This window comes from Salvelinus sp. IW2-2015, linkage group LG9 (assembly GCF_002910315.2).
Source record: "Salvelinus sp. IW2-2015 linkage group LG9, ASM291031v2, whole genome shotgun sequence".
In the NCBI taxonomy this organism is placed as follows: Eukaryota; Metazoa; Chordata; class Actinopteri; order Salmoniformes; family Salmonidae; genus Salvelinus; species Salvelinus sp. IW2-2015.
In genome coordinates this window covers 16,378,499-16,392,829 of record NC_036849.1, presented here as the reverse complement: position 1 = coordinate 16,392,829, position 14,331 = coordinate 16,378,499, and the positions used below count along the sequence as shown (strand labels likewise).

General features: G+C 41.3%; 2 protein-coding genes across 7 annotated transcripts; one reads left to right on the top strand and one right to left on the bottom strand.

The window, feature by feature from the left end:
• The first annotated feature begins 3,882 nt into the window (after window positions 1-3,882).
• Window positions 3,883-8,848, top strand: LOC111968689 (ankyrin repeat and SOCS box protein 2). 5 transcript variants are annotated; one of them, XM_023994479.2, is made up of 9 exons: window positions 3,883-3,969; window positions 4,144-4,369; window positions 5,651-5,820; window positions 5,997-6,176; window positions 6,309-6,554; window positions 6,746-6,917; window positions 7,003-7,597; window positions 7,711-7,864; window positions 8,104-8,848. In XM_023994479.2, the coding sequence occupies exons 1-9, from the start codon at window positions 3,951-3,953 to the stop codon at window positions 8,265-8,267; spliced, it is 1,926 nt and encodes a 641-aa protein (XP_023850247.1). In that variant the 5' UTR covers window positions 3,883-3,950; the 3' UTR covers window positions 8,268-8,848. The 5 variants fall into 5 exon arrangements, with proteins under 5 accessions (XP_023850247.1, XP_023850245.1, XP_023850246.1 ...); XM_023994477.2 differs by lacking the exon at window positions 3,883-3,969 and having other exon boundaries at window positions 4,023-4,369; XM_023994478.2 differs by lacking the exon at window positions 3,883-3,969 and having other exon boundaries at window positions 4,027-4,369; window positions 6,021-6,176.
• LOC111968690 (protein FAM181A) lies at window positions 8,803-10,980 on the bottom strand. Of its 2 annotated transcripts, none has more exons than XM_070445157.1 (2): window positions 10,474-10,980; window positions 8,803-10,373 (listed from the first exon to the last, which is right to left on the bottom strand). In XM_070445157.1, exon 2 carries the CDS (start codon window positions 10,290-10,292, stop codon window positions 9,459-9,461), a length of 834 nt encoding a protein of 277 aa, XP_070301258.1. In that variant the 5' UTR covers window positions 10,293-10,373; window positions 10,474-10,980; the 3' UTR covers window positions 8,803-9,458. The 2 variants fall into 2 exon arrangements, with proteins under 2 accessions (XP_070301258.1, XP_070301259.1); XM_070445158.1 differs by having other exon boundaries at window positions 10,613-10,980.
• Between the last annotated feature and the right edge of the window lie 3,351 nt (window positions 10,981-14,331).

Sequence of the window (14,331 nt, the reverse complement as noted above, 5' to 3'; positions counted from 1 at the left end):
GTGTGTGATTGACATTTTCATCTCTATTTCAGGGGGAATATATAATTCAAATGTTTAATGGCAGTGTAGTGCTAAAATTCTTATTCCATTACAAACTTAACTTAAGCTGCATAATTGTGCAATATAATTTAAATGCAAATCATGATGCATCCAATTCTCATGGGCCTACGATATGATGAGGCCTATTCAATAAAAGTTTATCATGACATAAGGATTGTGGCCCAATGGTAGGCAAACCTCTAAGGGATTTGCAAAGCTGAACAGATGAGCTATCATGCGTAATGCATACGATTATAAAAGTTGATTGTTACATACCTAGTTTACTCAAATTGCGTTACAAAAATGTTTTTCATTCTATTTTCCACTTGCAGTTTAATAGGAGGGTAGTCTTTATTTATAAAAGGAAGAGTCCGTATTTGTAGGTGTTGCAACTGAACTTCAATAAGTTTATAAAACTTAGCACTTGCACTTGTTGTGTTCCTGAAAGAATGGTTCCATGCACACGAACAAGAGAGCGACAAAGGTCTTTCCGGATTTGGGTGTACAACTGAACTTGTGTTACATGTTGCCCGGGAACCAGAGGGGAGGCAAGGGGGAATGTGAGGGGAGCGTTCTCCGTTGTCATAGCAACTGTGGGGAGGCGTTCAATTCCACAGATGGAAAGCAAGTGAAATGTACTCCATAAAATGCATACTTGCCTTGATAAGTTGTTGACTGACATTGAGAAATAGTTTGTCTTTGCAATCTAGATAGAACAATTATTGTACATTTCATTTTGAAAATATAGATGTCCGCATGCATGGTCAATAATTGTTAGGTATCCAATCAACTTGATCAGCACCAGCATTTTTCTTGATCCTGTTTTGACTTCAGATAATTTTCCAGATACAGTAAGTATGGGTCTAGTTCATTTGACACCAAAAAAATGAGACGCATTTAATATATGTCAGTAGGCTACAGTTTCAGTTTCAATGAAACAAAGTATCAACTGAATATCATTTTGGGTTGCAATTAATGATATGTATTACACCTAGATGACTAGGTGTAATACATATGCATTTGGGTTGCAATTAATGATATATATTACACCTAGATGACTAGGGGCACTGTTTTGAAGCCTCCACACAGCCATTTTGGTACACTCCATTGTAATAACAAATATATACGATTTTGGAAGCTACACCACCGGTCAAAAGTTTTAGAACACCTACTCATTCAAGGGTTTTTCTTTATTTTTACTATTTTCTACATTGTAGAATAATAGTGAAGACATCAAAACTATGAAATAACACATATGGAATCATGTAGCAACCAAAAAAGTGTTAAACAAATCAAAATATATTTTATATTTGAGATTCTTCAAATAGCCACCCTTTGACTTGATGGCAGCTTTGCACACTCGTGGCATTCTCTCAACCAGCTTCATGAGGTAGTCACCTGGAATGCATTTCAATTAACAGGTGTGCCTTGTTAATAGTTAATTTGTGGAATTTCTTTCCTTCTTACTGCGTTTGAGCCAGTCAGTGTTGTGACAAGGTAGGAGTAGAATACAGAAGATTGCCCAATTTAGTAAAATAACAAGTCCATATTTGGGCAAGAACAGCTCAAATAAGCAAAGAGAAACGACAGTCCATCATTACTTTAAGACATGAAGGTCAGTTAATACGGAACATTTCAAGAACTTTGAAAGTTTCTTCAAGTGCAGTCGCAAAAACCACAGAGCGCTATGATGAAACTGGCTCTCATGAGGACCCCCACAGGAATGAAAGACCCAGAGTTACCTCTGCTGCAGAGGATAAGTTCATTAGAGTTACGAGCCTCAGAAATTGCAGCCCAAATTAATGCTTCACGGAGTTAAAGTAACAGACACTTCTCAACATCAACTGTTCAGAGGAGACTGTGTGAATCAGGCCTTCATGGTCGAATTGCTGCAAAGAAACCACTACTAAAGGACACCAGTAATAAGAAGAGACTTGCTTGGGCCAAGAAACACGAGCAATGGACATTAGTGGAATTTGTCCTTTAGTCTGGAGTCCAAATTGGAGATGTTTGGTTCCAACTGCCGTGTCTTTGTAAGACATCGTGTGGGTGAACGGATGATCTCCACATATGTATTTCCCACCGTAAAGCATGGAGGAGGAGGTATTATAGTGTGGGGTGCTTTGCTACTGACCCTGTCTGTGATTTATTTAGAATTCAAGGCACACTTAACCAGCATGGCTACCACAGCATTCTGCAGTGATATGCCATCCCATCTGGTTTGGGCTTAGTGGGACTATCATTTGTTTTTCAACAGGACAATGACCCAACACACCTCCAGGCTGTGTATGGGCTATTTTACCAAGAAGGAGAGTGATGGAGTGCTGCATCAGATGACCTGGACTCCACAATCCTCCAACCTCAACCAAATTGAGATGGTTTGGGATGAGTCGGACCGCAGAATGAAGGAAAAGCAGACAACAAGTGCTCAGCATATGTGGGAACTTCTTCAAGGCTGTTGGAAAAGCATTCCTCATGAATCTGGTTGAGAGAATGATTAGAGTGTGCAAAGCTGTCATCAAGGCAAAGGGTGGCTACTTTGAAGAATCTCAAATATATAATAGATTTTGATTTGTTTCACACATTTTGGGTTACTACATGATTCCATATGTGTTATTTCATAGTTTTAATGTCTTCACTATTATTATACCATGTAGAAAATAGTCAAAATAAAGAAAAACCCTTGAATGAGTTGATGTTCAAAAACTTTTGACCGGTAGTGTATATAGGGCAGCAGCCTCTAAGGTTCCAGGCTGTATCACATCTGGCCGTGATTGGTCCCATAGGGTGGCGCACAATTGGCCCAGCATTGTCCGGGTTTGACCAGTGTAGGCCGTCATTGTAAGTAAGAATTTGTTTTTAACTGACTTGCCTAGTTAAATAAAGGTTAAACAAAAATAAAATAAATAAAAATGAAAATGGTGCAGGATTGCGTAACCGGGTGGAAGCCGGCTAGTGATGGCTATTTAAAACACTGATGGCCTCGAGATAGAAGCTGTTTTTCAGTCTCTCAGTCCCAGCTGATTCTCTGCAATTTTCAGCAAATATCATTTAGCAAGTTGCTAAGCCTGTTGTAAGGAGATATGTTGATAAACCTGTTGTTCAGAAAGGCCGTACATGTGACATTTAGAACTTGAAGCCAGGATTTTCCCAATCAAGTGAACATTATGCTAGTTACCGTGGTGTTGGTATGTTTTAGGACGTAGGCCTAGTGGTAATGGTATGAGGTTGGATTACATTTACTTGACTGTAAAGTTAGACAGAAAATAGCAATCAATCTAAAATGAACCCACAGCCTCAACCAGTGTTATTGTCTAAAAATAACAGATCTTGGAAATATGCTTTGCGGAGCTTTGGAAACCGAGCAGAGTAGAAATGGTGTACTGAGACTGTCAGAAAGCGCTTTGGGAATTACATGGATGGAAAAATTCTGCATTACCTGCATAATACTTATGTTAATCCATAAATATGTTTTAGCCTATATGCTTTTTTTAATATACTGTAGAAGGCTTTTGACTTCCCCATAAATAGATTTGTAAAATTTCTAATCAAAGGCATTTCATTTTGGCAGAGTTAATCTTGTTATTTCTGGATGGTGACTGTTTATTTTCTTAAGATTGAGTGATTTATCTTATGTCACAAAAGTTGATGTATGTCACCGGGGACTGTAATTCAAGCTGTTCTATGGGTGATTGTAATACTCCTTCATAACCTCTGCCGTAACCATGCAAGCCTTCAAGACAGAGAGAGGCTTTTAGTGCAGCAGAATCAAGTAGAACCAAACAAAGCTAAAAAATGTCCTTAAAAGGCATCACCACTGCTGGGGCTGCTTGCTCTCTGTCGTCTGGCAGCACAGATAGCTGTTTTCTCTCACATCAACACAGGAGTGACTGGCCCTGAGTTTACTCCACATGCGGAAAACGTATGACTGTATGTTGATGCTGCTTAAGTTTGATACTGCATAAGTTTGTTGTGAGCTCTATCTCTCCCATCTTATTTCGTGACTGTAGGATTTTAAAGGGAAATTCTCACTTCTATGTTTGATGACTGAGTGGAATATTTTGTTTAATGATGAATTCATTCATGCTGTTAACTACCTTCCAGGTCCCTGTGTTGCAACTCCAGGACCAACAGGCTCATCACTGGGCTACGAGGACAACAGGGAAGTGTTGCATAACCTAGTTGTTGAATGCAACATGGTGACCACCAATGGGACCATCCCAGCCAGCCTGTCCAGAACACTATTCCAAAGACAAAATATCGATAACACGGATACCTCTAACTCTCAGACTCACCCCACTGCAATCCACTCATCCTTCAACTCTTTGAGGTGAGCCCAGAAAATGAAGATGTCTTTTAAATGCCTCTGTTGTTCAAAATAATTGAGTGCATTATACTATATCAGATGTGTAACAATCTGCAGGATCAGGTACATGTTATTTCTAGTTAAATAAAGGTTAAATACAATTTTAAAAATGCACGTAGTTACATCAAAGATAAAGGAAGTACAATTCTGAACCCCTGTCACTATATGGTGGGTTATACAACAGCTGTAGGCATCAAACTCTGAAGGGCATTATGTTGTATTCTAAAGCTGCAGTGTTCAAAGCTTAGACAATAGTCACTTATGCTCATATTGTTAAGATTTCCATGCTGTCAGCATTTTTGCACAAAAGCCATATATATGGTAAAGAAGGTGCCATTTGACTTCTTTACCAAATGGGATTGGGTTTACAATTTTGTTATAATAACCATAGCATTTTTTTTACATTCTCACGTTATTGACAATTCCAGTAGCATTAACATAATAACTATTTTAAATGTATCATAATATAAAAACACCTGCCAGTTCAGTTAGGAAATGCCATAATAAAAAACTAATGGGGTGGAGAACAGATGCCCAAGGTATCCTGATGCAATTTGCTTTTTATCTTTGAGCGACTGATTCTGGAGTGCCTTGACATATATGGTATAGTAGCCACCACCCCCAACACACACATGTCAATGCAGTCCTAAAATAATCTCTGAAAGCACAGCTGAGCCCTGGCTTTCCTCCCCCCGCTGTTGTCATTGCTCGACCGCTGCTCTGCCCCGTGTGTTCTCTACAACGCGTGTGGATCCGCTAAAATAATGACTAGATTTTGTTATTCTGAGTATCTATCGCAATTTCGTTATGGTGGGAACAAGGGCAACACGTCTTTAAGCAAATTATCGAGCGATGATAAACGATGCGTTGAGCGGCGACGGCAGAACGACATTACGTCAGTGTCAGCGGAGTGAGTATTTTGCTACTTGTGAAGCGCTGGGCAATCGGCCTATCAGTGATTTTATTTTAGTTGCCAGTGGTTAGATATATGGTTAGATATAATGGCCATAATGTGTCCTTGTAAATGAAAATATATTATCATTGATGATATAAGACCGACATTTTTCCTTGTTGTCTTTTTTATACACTGAAACAGACTACACAAATTTAGTCCAGGGGGATTCTACTCATTATTTATAAACATTAAAAACGAATTTTATGAGAGAACTTGGTATCATAAACCTGCATCTATTAACCTAGATTCTGCATTGTCTCTTCAAGTAATTTGCCTTCCCTCTGTTGTAGGGATGTAGAGCCAATAGTGTTTGCCATCCAGAGAGGAGATGCTCAAGCTGTGAATGAGCTGTCAGTGGCTGCACCACTCAGCCTGGTGAAAGAGAACAAAGACGGATGGATACCTTTGCATGAGGCTGCATATTATGGCCAAGCTGAATGCATTAAGGCACTGATGAAAGGTACATGTTGAAAGCATAATTTTTTACAGTCTATCAATGCCTTGCCTTTATTGTTGCGGTTGAATTAAATAGACTGGAGGATCATGAAATGGTGGAAAGAAGACAACATATGTTTATATATTATCAAAGCGGTAAATGATGTTTAAGCATTGTGTGTTTACATTTGTGCATTGTAGCCTATGCATATATTTCTCCTCCAGCCCAACCAGGGTCAGTTGACAAGCGCACCCTTCAGGAACAGACTGCTCTGCTCCTGTCAGTTTCCGGTCAGCACTTGTCCTGTGTGCAGTGCCTTTTACAGGCAGGGGCAGACCCCGACATCAGCTGCAAGAACAAAGAGACCCCCCTATACAAAGGTACATCTCTCCACATAGGCTATACCCTGAGAGTGGAAGATAATGATACCTCTGTTTTTAGATAGATGTAGGCCTATTCTAAAGCATGGTATCTTCTGCCAGGCTAACCTAATGTCCTCTGATGCCTTCTAGCATGTGAGCGGGAGAACGTTGAAATAGTGAGCCTCATCCTGTCATTCGGGGCCACAGTGAACCAGAGGTGTAACCGGGGCTGGACAGCACTCCATGAGGCAGTGTGCAGGGACAACATGGAGATCTGTGAGATGCTGGTTAGGGCAGGAGCCACCATTAACCCTCCTAATACCTACAGCATCACACCATTAATAGTAGCAGTCCAGCAAGGACGTGTAGAGGCCCTACGGTACCTCATTAGGAAAGGTAGGGTTCACTGTATGTAGTTCTGTATTGTCTGAGATGACATGTATGGCCACATAATGCATCCATGCTATATGGCTGTTAATGATCACCTTATTGAGACAGACAATGGCCTCTTAAAGTGAATAAGTGATGTGTTCTTATAACAGTCAATCAGTTCTTTGCCATGTCTCTGACGTTGTTCTTTTCCTCAGGTGCTGACGTTAACATGCAGACGTGTGACGGTGCTACAGCCCTGTATGAGGCCAGTAGAGATGGCCACAGGGAGATAGTGGAGCTGCTACTATCTCACAACACAGACGCCAACAAACCCACCAAGACAGGACTCCTGCCTCTACACATTGCTGCTCAGTATGGACACCATGAGTAAGTTAGAATGCACTATATTTCTCTTGTCATGTCTGGATTTTGTATTACTCTTATGTACAGTACTAATGTCCACTTGTTCCAGGATTGTGTCCCTGCTTGTCCCGGTCACCAGTCGGGCCAGAGTTCGCCACAGTGGGATCAGCCCCCTCCACCTGGCTGCAGAGCACAACAGGGACATGGTCACAGCCATACTGCTCAAGACAGGAGCCGACGTCAATGCCACACTATCCCACAATCGCTCCATGCGGTATTCGGATCACCGCACCACACCACTTTACTTTGCCATTGCCAATGGGAGTAGTAAGACAGTAGAAATGTTACTGAAAGCTGGTGCTAATCTGAGCCTGGACCCAGTCAACCCTCTACTAGCAGCTGTAAGACACGGTTGTGCCAGGACTGTCTCTCTACTGCTGGAGCATGGAGCCGATATTAACACAAGTGTCCCAGCCTGTCCTACCACCTTCCCTGGTGCTATTGTACTCTGCATGAATAACCTACCACTTCTCAAGTGCCTTTTGGATAAGGGCTGTGATGCCCAGGCCTGCTTCAGATGTGCTTATGGTTGCGGCCCACACCCAGCACAGGACAGCATGAGCAGCATAGGCGTTGACATCAGCAAATGCACCAATGACATGTCTCTTCTAACCTGCACAGAACCTGCTGTCAGCAAAGTACAGGTAAGGCAAAGTAGGCTCCTATTGCCGTGATCACAATTATTATGGGAACTTGATTTTTCAAGAAGGCATGATGCTCATTATCTTTTCTTTCTGTTCATCCTAATATCCCTTAGTTTTGTGAGTTGATCTCATCATCATCCATGTGTAACTGGGAAGGGCCCATCGTAGACTTGCTGCTGGACTATGTTGGTAATGTTCAACTGTGTGCCAGACTCACCGAGGTCCTGGGCGGCCGGCGGGAATGGCCCAGCATCAAGGCCAAGTCATGTGAGTACATCTAGACATACACACACACACACACACACACACACACACACAACACACACCACACACACACACACACACACACACACACACACACACACACACACACACACACACACACACACACACACACACACACCACACACACACACACACACACACACACACACACACACACACACACACACACACACTCAAACGGGAGGGACAATCTAACACAATTTCCCATGCTGTTTCCTCAGTGTCATCCCGTCCACTGATGCATCTATGTAGGTTAAGGATCCGTGAGCAGGTGGGTGTGTCCAGACTCAGGTCTTTGGACAGACTACCCCTCCCAGACAGACTGCTGCAGTACCTCAGCTTGCCCAGACACAGCTTTGATGACTTCTGCCCTGATGGCAAATAAGGCTTATCAGTGTCCTGTGTTGTGCCTTATAATATATTACCTGTTTACAGGAGTTTGGGCTGTATTTATGGGTTAGTAATTATTACTTGATAGGGTAAAATGTGTGTAATGGCAAAATATATGTGTGTGTGTTGTTTGCACATAGCGTGTGTGTATGGAAGTGAGCTGCAGTTCTGAGTGGATGGGTGACAAATGACAACAGATAGCCTAAAGCCACAGCAGTTGATAATCTCTGAAGAAGTGCAACGAAACTGATCTTAAATGAAACTCAAGGTAAGCTTTTAAAATACCTGTGTCATTTAGATGTTTAGGCCCAGGCAAACAAATGCAGACAATCAGTTTGGTGGTTTATGGAATGTACTTGTATATTCAGCACTAATTTTGTAATATGCTTTTAAAGTGGGTTTTCAACAGACCTTGTGCAATGAGTGTAGGCCTATATAATAGTCCAGTTGTTGTTGTAATGTACTGTAAATGTCAGTGCCAAAATGTATGATCCTGTATTGGAAAAGGTGCTGGAACCAAAGAAAAAAAATCGAAACATCTGCATTTTATTTAAAAAAATAAATGTAATTTCTCCATTTCACAAGTATTATTTACAACAGAAAATATCCAGAAATTCTGGGGGGGAAACGTCACTGTCAGTCTGTTTACCTTTTGTGGAAAAATATCAGTGAACTACAACAAGTCATTTAGATCAATTCGTTTTTAAATCAGTGTATTTAAGAAATATATAGCCTACACAAACACCATGAGGTAATCAACATACAAGCAGACCTTTCCCTCAGCATAGCTGATCACAAATAATCAAAGAATGGACAACCTCGAATGTCACTCCAATCCTATACCAACACATGTGAAGTATAGAATTAGAGAGAAGGATGATGAAGTATAGTCTACATTTTTCAGTTTTATACAGTGCTATGATTTTATCATGAATTCCTCTTAGATTTTATGGAAGCCAAGTGATAGGTAGGCTAAAGTTGCAGGTCTTCCAAGCAGAAATAGCCTATTTGGTCTGAAAGACTTAAGTGCTTATGACTGACTACTCTTAAAAAAAGAGAAATACCAAGTTTTAAATAGAAACATATGGCATTGCAAAGTCAACTAATTAATATTTACATCTTCATTGTTGCTTATTTAAATGAAGAATTGCGTATTTCAATTATATTTATACGTGCATAATTGTGTTTAAATGAAGCCAAACACGCTGAAAATTGATGAGGGGACCGTGGGTTTAGTCGGTATGGGTTTGACCACGACATGCGTTTGGTTATTATGTCCGTGTGCCATATCAGGCGTTTCAATTTCAGCCACTGTGGCTTTTCCCCAGAGTCCCACAGTTGAGTGGGGAACAACTATGTGACTCTGGAAGATGTGGTGTCCATGGTACTGAAACGGACAGCAACCGCACACACTGACGTTGTGAGAGACCAAGTCCACGTTGAGCGGTTCTTTTTCGACAGAGCCAAGTCGATTGGATTGAAACAAAGTCGGTTTTGGTTCCTGGTGATTTTTTTTTTTTTTTTCAACCCTATTGATTCGGGTCACACCGTGGCTCTTTTTCCATCCATACAGTGAAGGTTCTGTATTGGTTTGGGCTAAACGGGGTTCCTCCCAAAACGATGCAGGGAGTTGACGTTTCCTCATGGGTACCTGATCTTGCTTGCTGTTAGCACTGTCTGCAATTGGGTTCTGACCCATCCTTACGTTCTCCTCGTCTTGCGCACCCGAACCCCCTTTTTCATTGATGGGCGTCATGCTCTGATGAATTGTCTCCAAAGAATACGCGCTAGACTTGTCCACCAGGGCTTTGACGATGCCAGACTCCGCGGACCTGTGTGTGTGGCATCTGGGCATCCGAGAGTATTTCTGAGAAAAACGCTTGAGCTGTTTCTGCAGGTATTTCCTGTGGTCCACAGAGCGCCTGCAAGGGGCTGACTTGTCTAGAGCCGCTTTGATGTCACTGGATGCCAAGTTTACAAAGTTCAGTAACGTTTTCACTTCACTGTCTGCACTTGCCATTTTAAACAGTGTGAAAGTGTAAATCGTTTAATCCATACTACCAAAAAAGTCCATGAAAATGATATTCTTCATCTTAAAAATCTGAGGAAAAAGTGAATGGCATAAGACTTTAGAAGCATGCGCAACCAAATTTGTTAGGGTAAATGGAAAACATATTAAGAACTTAATATAGCCTACTTACATTATTCGTTGTTCATGAAGAATCCCTCAATAATTACACAATTACGCATGATAAAACAATAATTCGCCTACACAATTGCGCATAGCCTAAAAAAACGTCGGTTGCAAGTTATCCATTCATATCCACAAATAGAACGTACCATGTCCCCTGTTGAGGATTCCCATTCCTGTCTCTATCCCAGACGCAGTCTGACTGCTTCAACAAGTTGAATGAATATAAACTGCTTGTAGTTATGGTGCTTTCCTTGAACCAATCAGCGACCCCAGGCCCCTCACAATGCTCCCCAATCAGCCTCCAAGCGCCCCAGTATTGAATTCTTTGCCATCACAAATTGTTGTCATGGAGATCCCTCAAGAAAAGCAGCTAATATATGCAATATTTCTGCCCGGTCTTCCGCGCGCTCATGGAACACCCATACAATAGTTTATCCAAAAGTTTACATATTTCCCGTAGCATTATTATTCTGACTAGGCTGAAATGGACATGCATCATCACTGCGAGACAACATTGGTTACATTCAACTGTTTTGTTCTAGACTCCCACCTCCTAGAGTGATGTCAGATGTAGGATTTGGTTAGGGGGTGATCTAAAGAGCACATATCCATGGAAAGGGGGCTTGAGCGCTCAAGAATCTTGTCTTTCTATTTTCCCCCTCAATTGAGCGACACAAAAGCTGAATTACTCATTCAAACCTCGCGGGACAAAGGGAAAGGAGCTGGATAGCACTCCTGCATTTGTAGTCAAACATTTAGAGACTTAAATCGAGTCGTCATGAAGGAGAAAGAGTTGGACAAAGCCCATAGAATTGCCATCAGCAAACATTTTCCTGTGTCATATTAGTGGGTCTCCATAGCTCCTTCTGGCCGGCGAACAATAGCACAAGTTTGCACACTCGAATACTGTCACCCTGCCAACGGCAACAAGCGCCCAAAACAGGACAATCCCTGGAGAAAGCAGGCTCCGCGGGGAAGGTTGCAATAGAGGAGGAAAAAGGGACTTGTGAAATGCTAATTGAGCTCCATCCCCCTATTGAAGAAAAAATATTACCTTTCGTTCCATTGAACTAGCTCCTCTTGGCAGCAGTGTGGCATGAGATGTGACGAAACCGTTTGTCTGGTAAGTAACCAACACCACACGCCTATATCCACCATACCGCTTCGCTGCCCTCAGCCCTGACCGCAAGACGTTGTTTAAGCGCACCTGTAAAGGACTATAATATTCATATTTATTGACTTTTCAGAGTCAAATGCACTGTGTATCTATTACATGTTATAGGCGTATCATGTTTTATAACTAATAATATACTAACGTGTTATTTCTCTCCGAATATGTAGCCTGAACTACTTCTATAATGTCTGAATTACATATATCTTAACTAGTCCAGCCCCTGGTATGAAGGGTTGATCTGCTCGTGCTGTCGGCACTTGGAGGCAACAGGACCCTATTTTCCATCTCCTCTTCTTCGTTCACCTTTCTGTTAATCTCAAAGGCCAATTAACAATGGTGCACCCCTCCCCTGCCCTGTCGACCTACTCCTGTGCTTTTGAAGTGACTGAGAAAGAGAGAGAAAGAGGAAGTATAGTGGCACCAATAAATCCTACTGTGTCCCTGTATCCATGCCAGTTTGAATAAAAAAGATGAAGGCGAGGTTTGTATTTTCAGATTGTATGTGTGTCTAATGGGATACAGGCAAGAGTAGATTGTAGAATAATAAAGTTCTGAACCCCATCAGACATGGGCTCCCGGGAGCACAGCAGTCTAAGGCACTGCATCTCAGTTCTAGAGGCGTCACTACAGACCCTGGTTCGATCCCGGGCTGTATCACAACCGGCCGTGATCGGGAGTCCCATAGGGCGGCGCACAATTGGCCCAGCGTCGTCCGGGTCAGGGGAGGGCTTGGCCAGGGTAGGCCGTCATTGTAAAATAAGAATTTGTTCTCTTAAGGATAGTACCCTTTTTTTCAACTTTCGCCTAACATGACATACCCAAATCTAACTGCCTGTAGCTCAGGACATGAAGCAAGGATATGCATGTTCTTGATACCATTTGAAAGGAAACACTTTGAAGTTTGTGGAAATGTGAAATTAATGTAATTAATATAACACATTAGATCTGGTAAAAGATAATACAAACAAAATATTTTTGTTGTTGTTGTTCCTTCATCTTTGAAATGCAAAAGAAAGGCCACACTTTCAGAGGTCTAGGTGTAGTTTAGAGTTTGGCCACCAGATGGCAACAGTATGTGTGCAACGTTTCAAACTGATCCAGTGAAGAATTACATTACTGCACAATATTTGTATCAAGTCTGTCAGGAGTTTGCCAAAATGTGCCGAATTGGTCAATTGATTCATTTTCAAGTACATAACTATAGAGAACATACAAAAACGCTATGGTAATAAAAAAAATCATGTTTACACACTCCCAGGAATGTCATACATGATGGATCATTAGCTTATACACTACACTTTCACACATCTAGATGGCTGGGTAGGGTGGGTGTGGAGCCAGACACAGCAGTGGGGGTCAAACTATAGACCCCAGTTCCTACATTTGAACATAAAAATGGATTCATCAAGCAAAACTATGCAACACTGTATCTCTGGGACCCTCAGGATGACACATCAGAGCAAGATTACTGAATGTACATTATTTACCTTCAGAGGTGAATGTATCAACCAGTTGCCATGATAAAAGTTTTTGTTGTTGTTGTGCACACTCCTAAAATTATAGTATGGTATTTGTTCACTGTAATAGCTACTGTTAATTGGACACTGCAGTTAGATTAACAATAGTTTAAGCTTTCTGCCCATATAAGATATATGATGTCCCGGAAAGTTGGCTGTTGTATACAACATCATTCTAGTCACATTCGCACACTTTGAAAACAACCGTCCCGGTTTAGGGACACCCATTCCGTAGAGGTTAACCACTTCAACCTCCCTGGTTCTTGGTTGCCAATAGGCCACTTTGTTGACAGCACAAGTCTCCCCCTTGCCCTCTGACCCCCAACCAGCTCTGCTCCCAGACCCAGCAGCTGTCTCTCTGGGACTCCCACCAGCACTCTAATTAGCATACGGCACATCCACGTCACACACTCCAGACTGAGGTACTTCCACACCCCAAAATCGCTAACATATTACGGTAACAGTTTACATTATGACACGTTATGACACAATTACTTTAGTATTGACATTGTATTCACTTGTTATTTATGTTCATGATATCAAATCCAAACACATATTGTATCATATTAATATGGTGTTTTTAGTATTCAAGGCTCTAATTAGCCACTTAACCCCATCATTTTCATGTGTTGATGCACAAGTATTCATCTATTTTGGTAAGTTGGGGCGGCAGGTAGCCTAGTGGTTAGAGCATAGGACCAGGAACCGAAAGGTTGCGAGTTTGAATCCCCGAGCTGACAAGGTACAAATCTGTCATTCTGCCCCTGAACAAGGCAGTTAACCCACAGTTTGTAGGCCATCATTATAAATAAGAATTTGTTCTTAACTGACTTGCCTAGTTAAATACAAGTAAATAAAAATCACATTATCCTTACATTATCATCTCTTTGCCACTAGATGGCAATAAACCTCTACACAGTCTAGAATACTGTAATGAGGACAAACAAGTCAAGGCTGTAAAAAAGCTTTGTTTAAAACAATAACACATTGGGGAACCATAGTTACTTTTGAAAGTGTTATAATTACTTAAGTTTATGTATCCTTACTTTATGTTATGCACAGGTGATTAAAAAGGATTACAATTTTATTTTACAAGAAAGTCCTGTCACAAGATGACCAGTCTTTAGTGAGTATAAGTAATTCATTCTATAGTCTACACATTCTATAGTCTACA

Coding starts and splice junctions, on each gene's coding strand:
- LOC111968690 (XM_070445157.1), bottom strand. CDS start 10,292: ATGGCAAGTGCAGACAGTGAAGTGAAAACGTTACTGAACTTTGTAAAC.
- LOC111968689 (XM_023994477.2), top strand. CDS start 4,083: ATGACTGAGTGGAATATTTTGTTTAATGATGAATTCATTCATGCTGTT. Junction 5,821..5,996: donor CATTAAGGCACTGATGAAAG/GTACATGTTGAA, acceptor TGTGCATTGTAG/CCTATGCATATATTTCTCCT. Junction 6,177..6,308: donor AGAGACCCCCCTATACAAAG/GTACATCTCTCC, acceptor GATGCCTTCTAG/CATGTGAGCGGGAGAACGTT.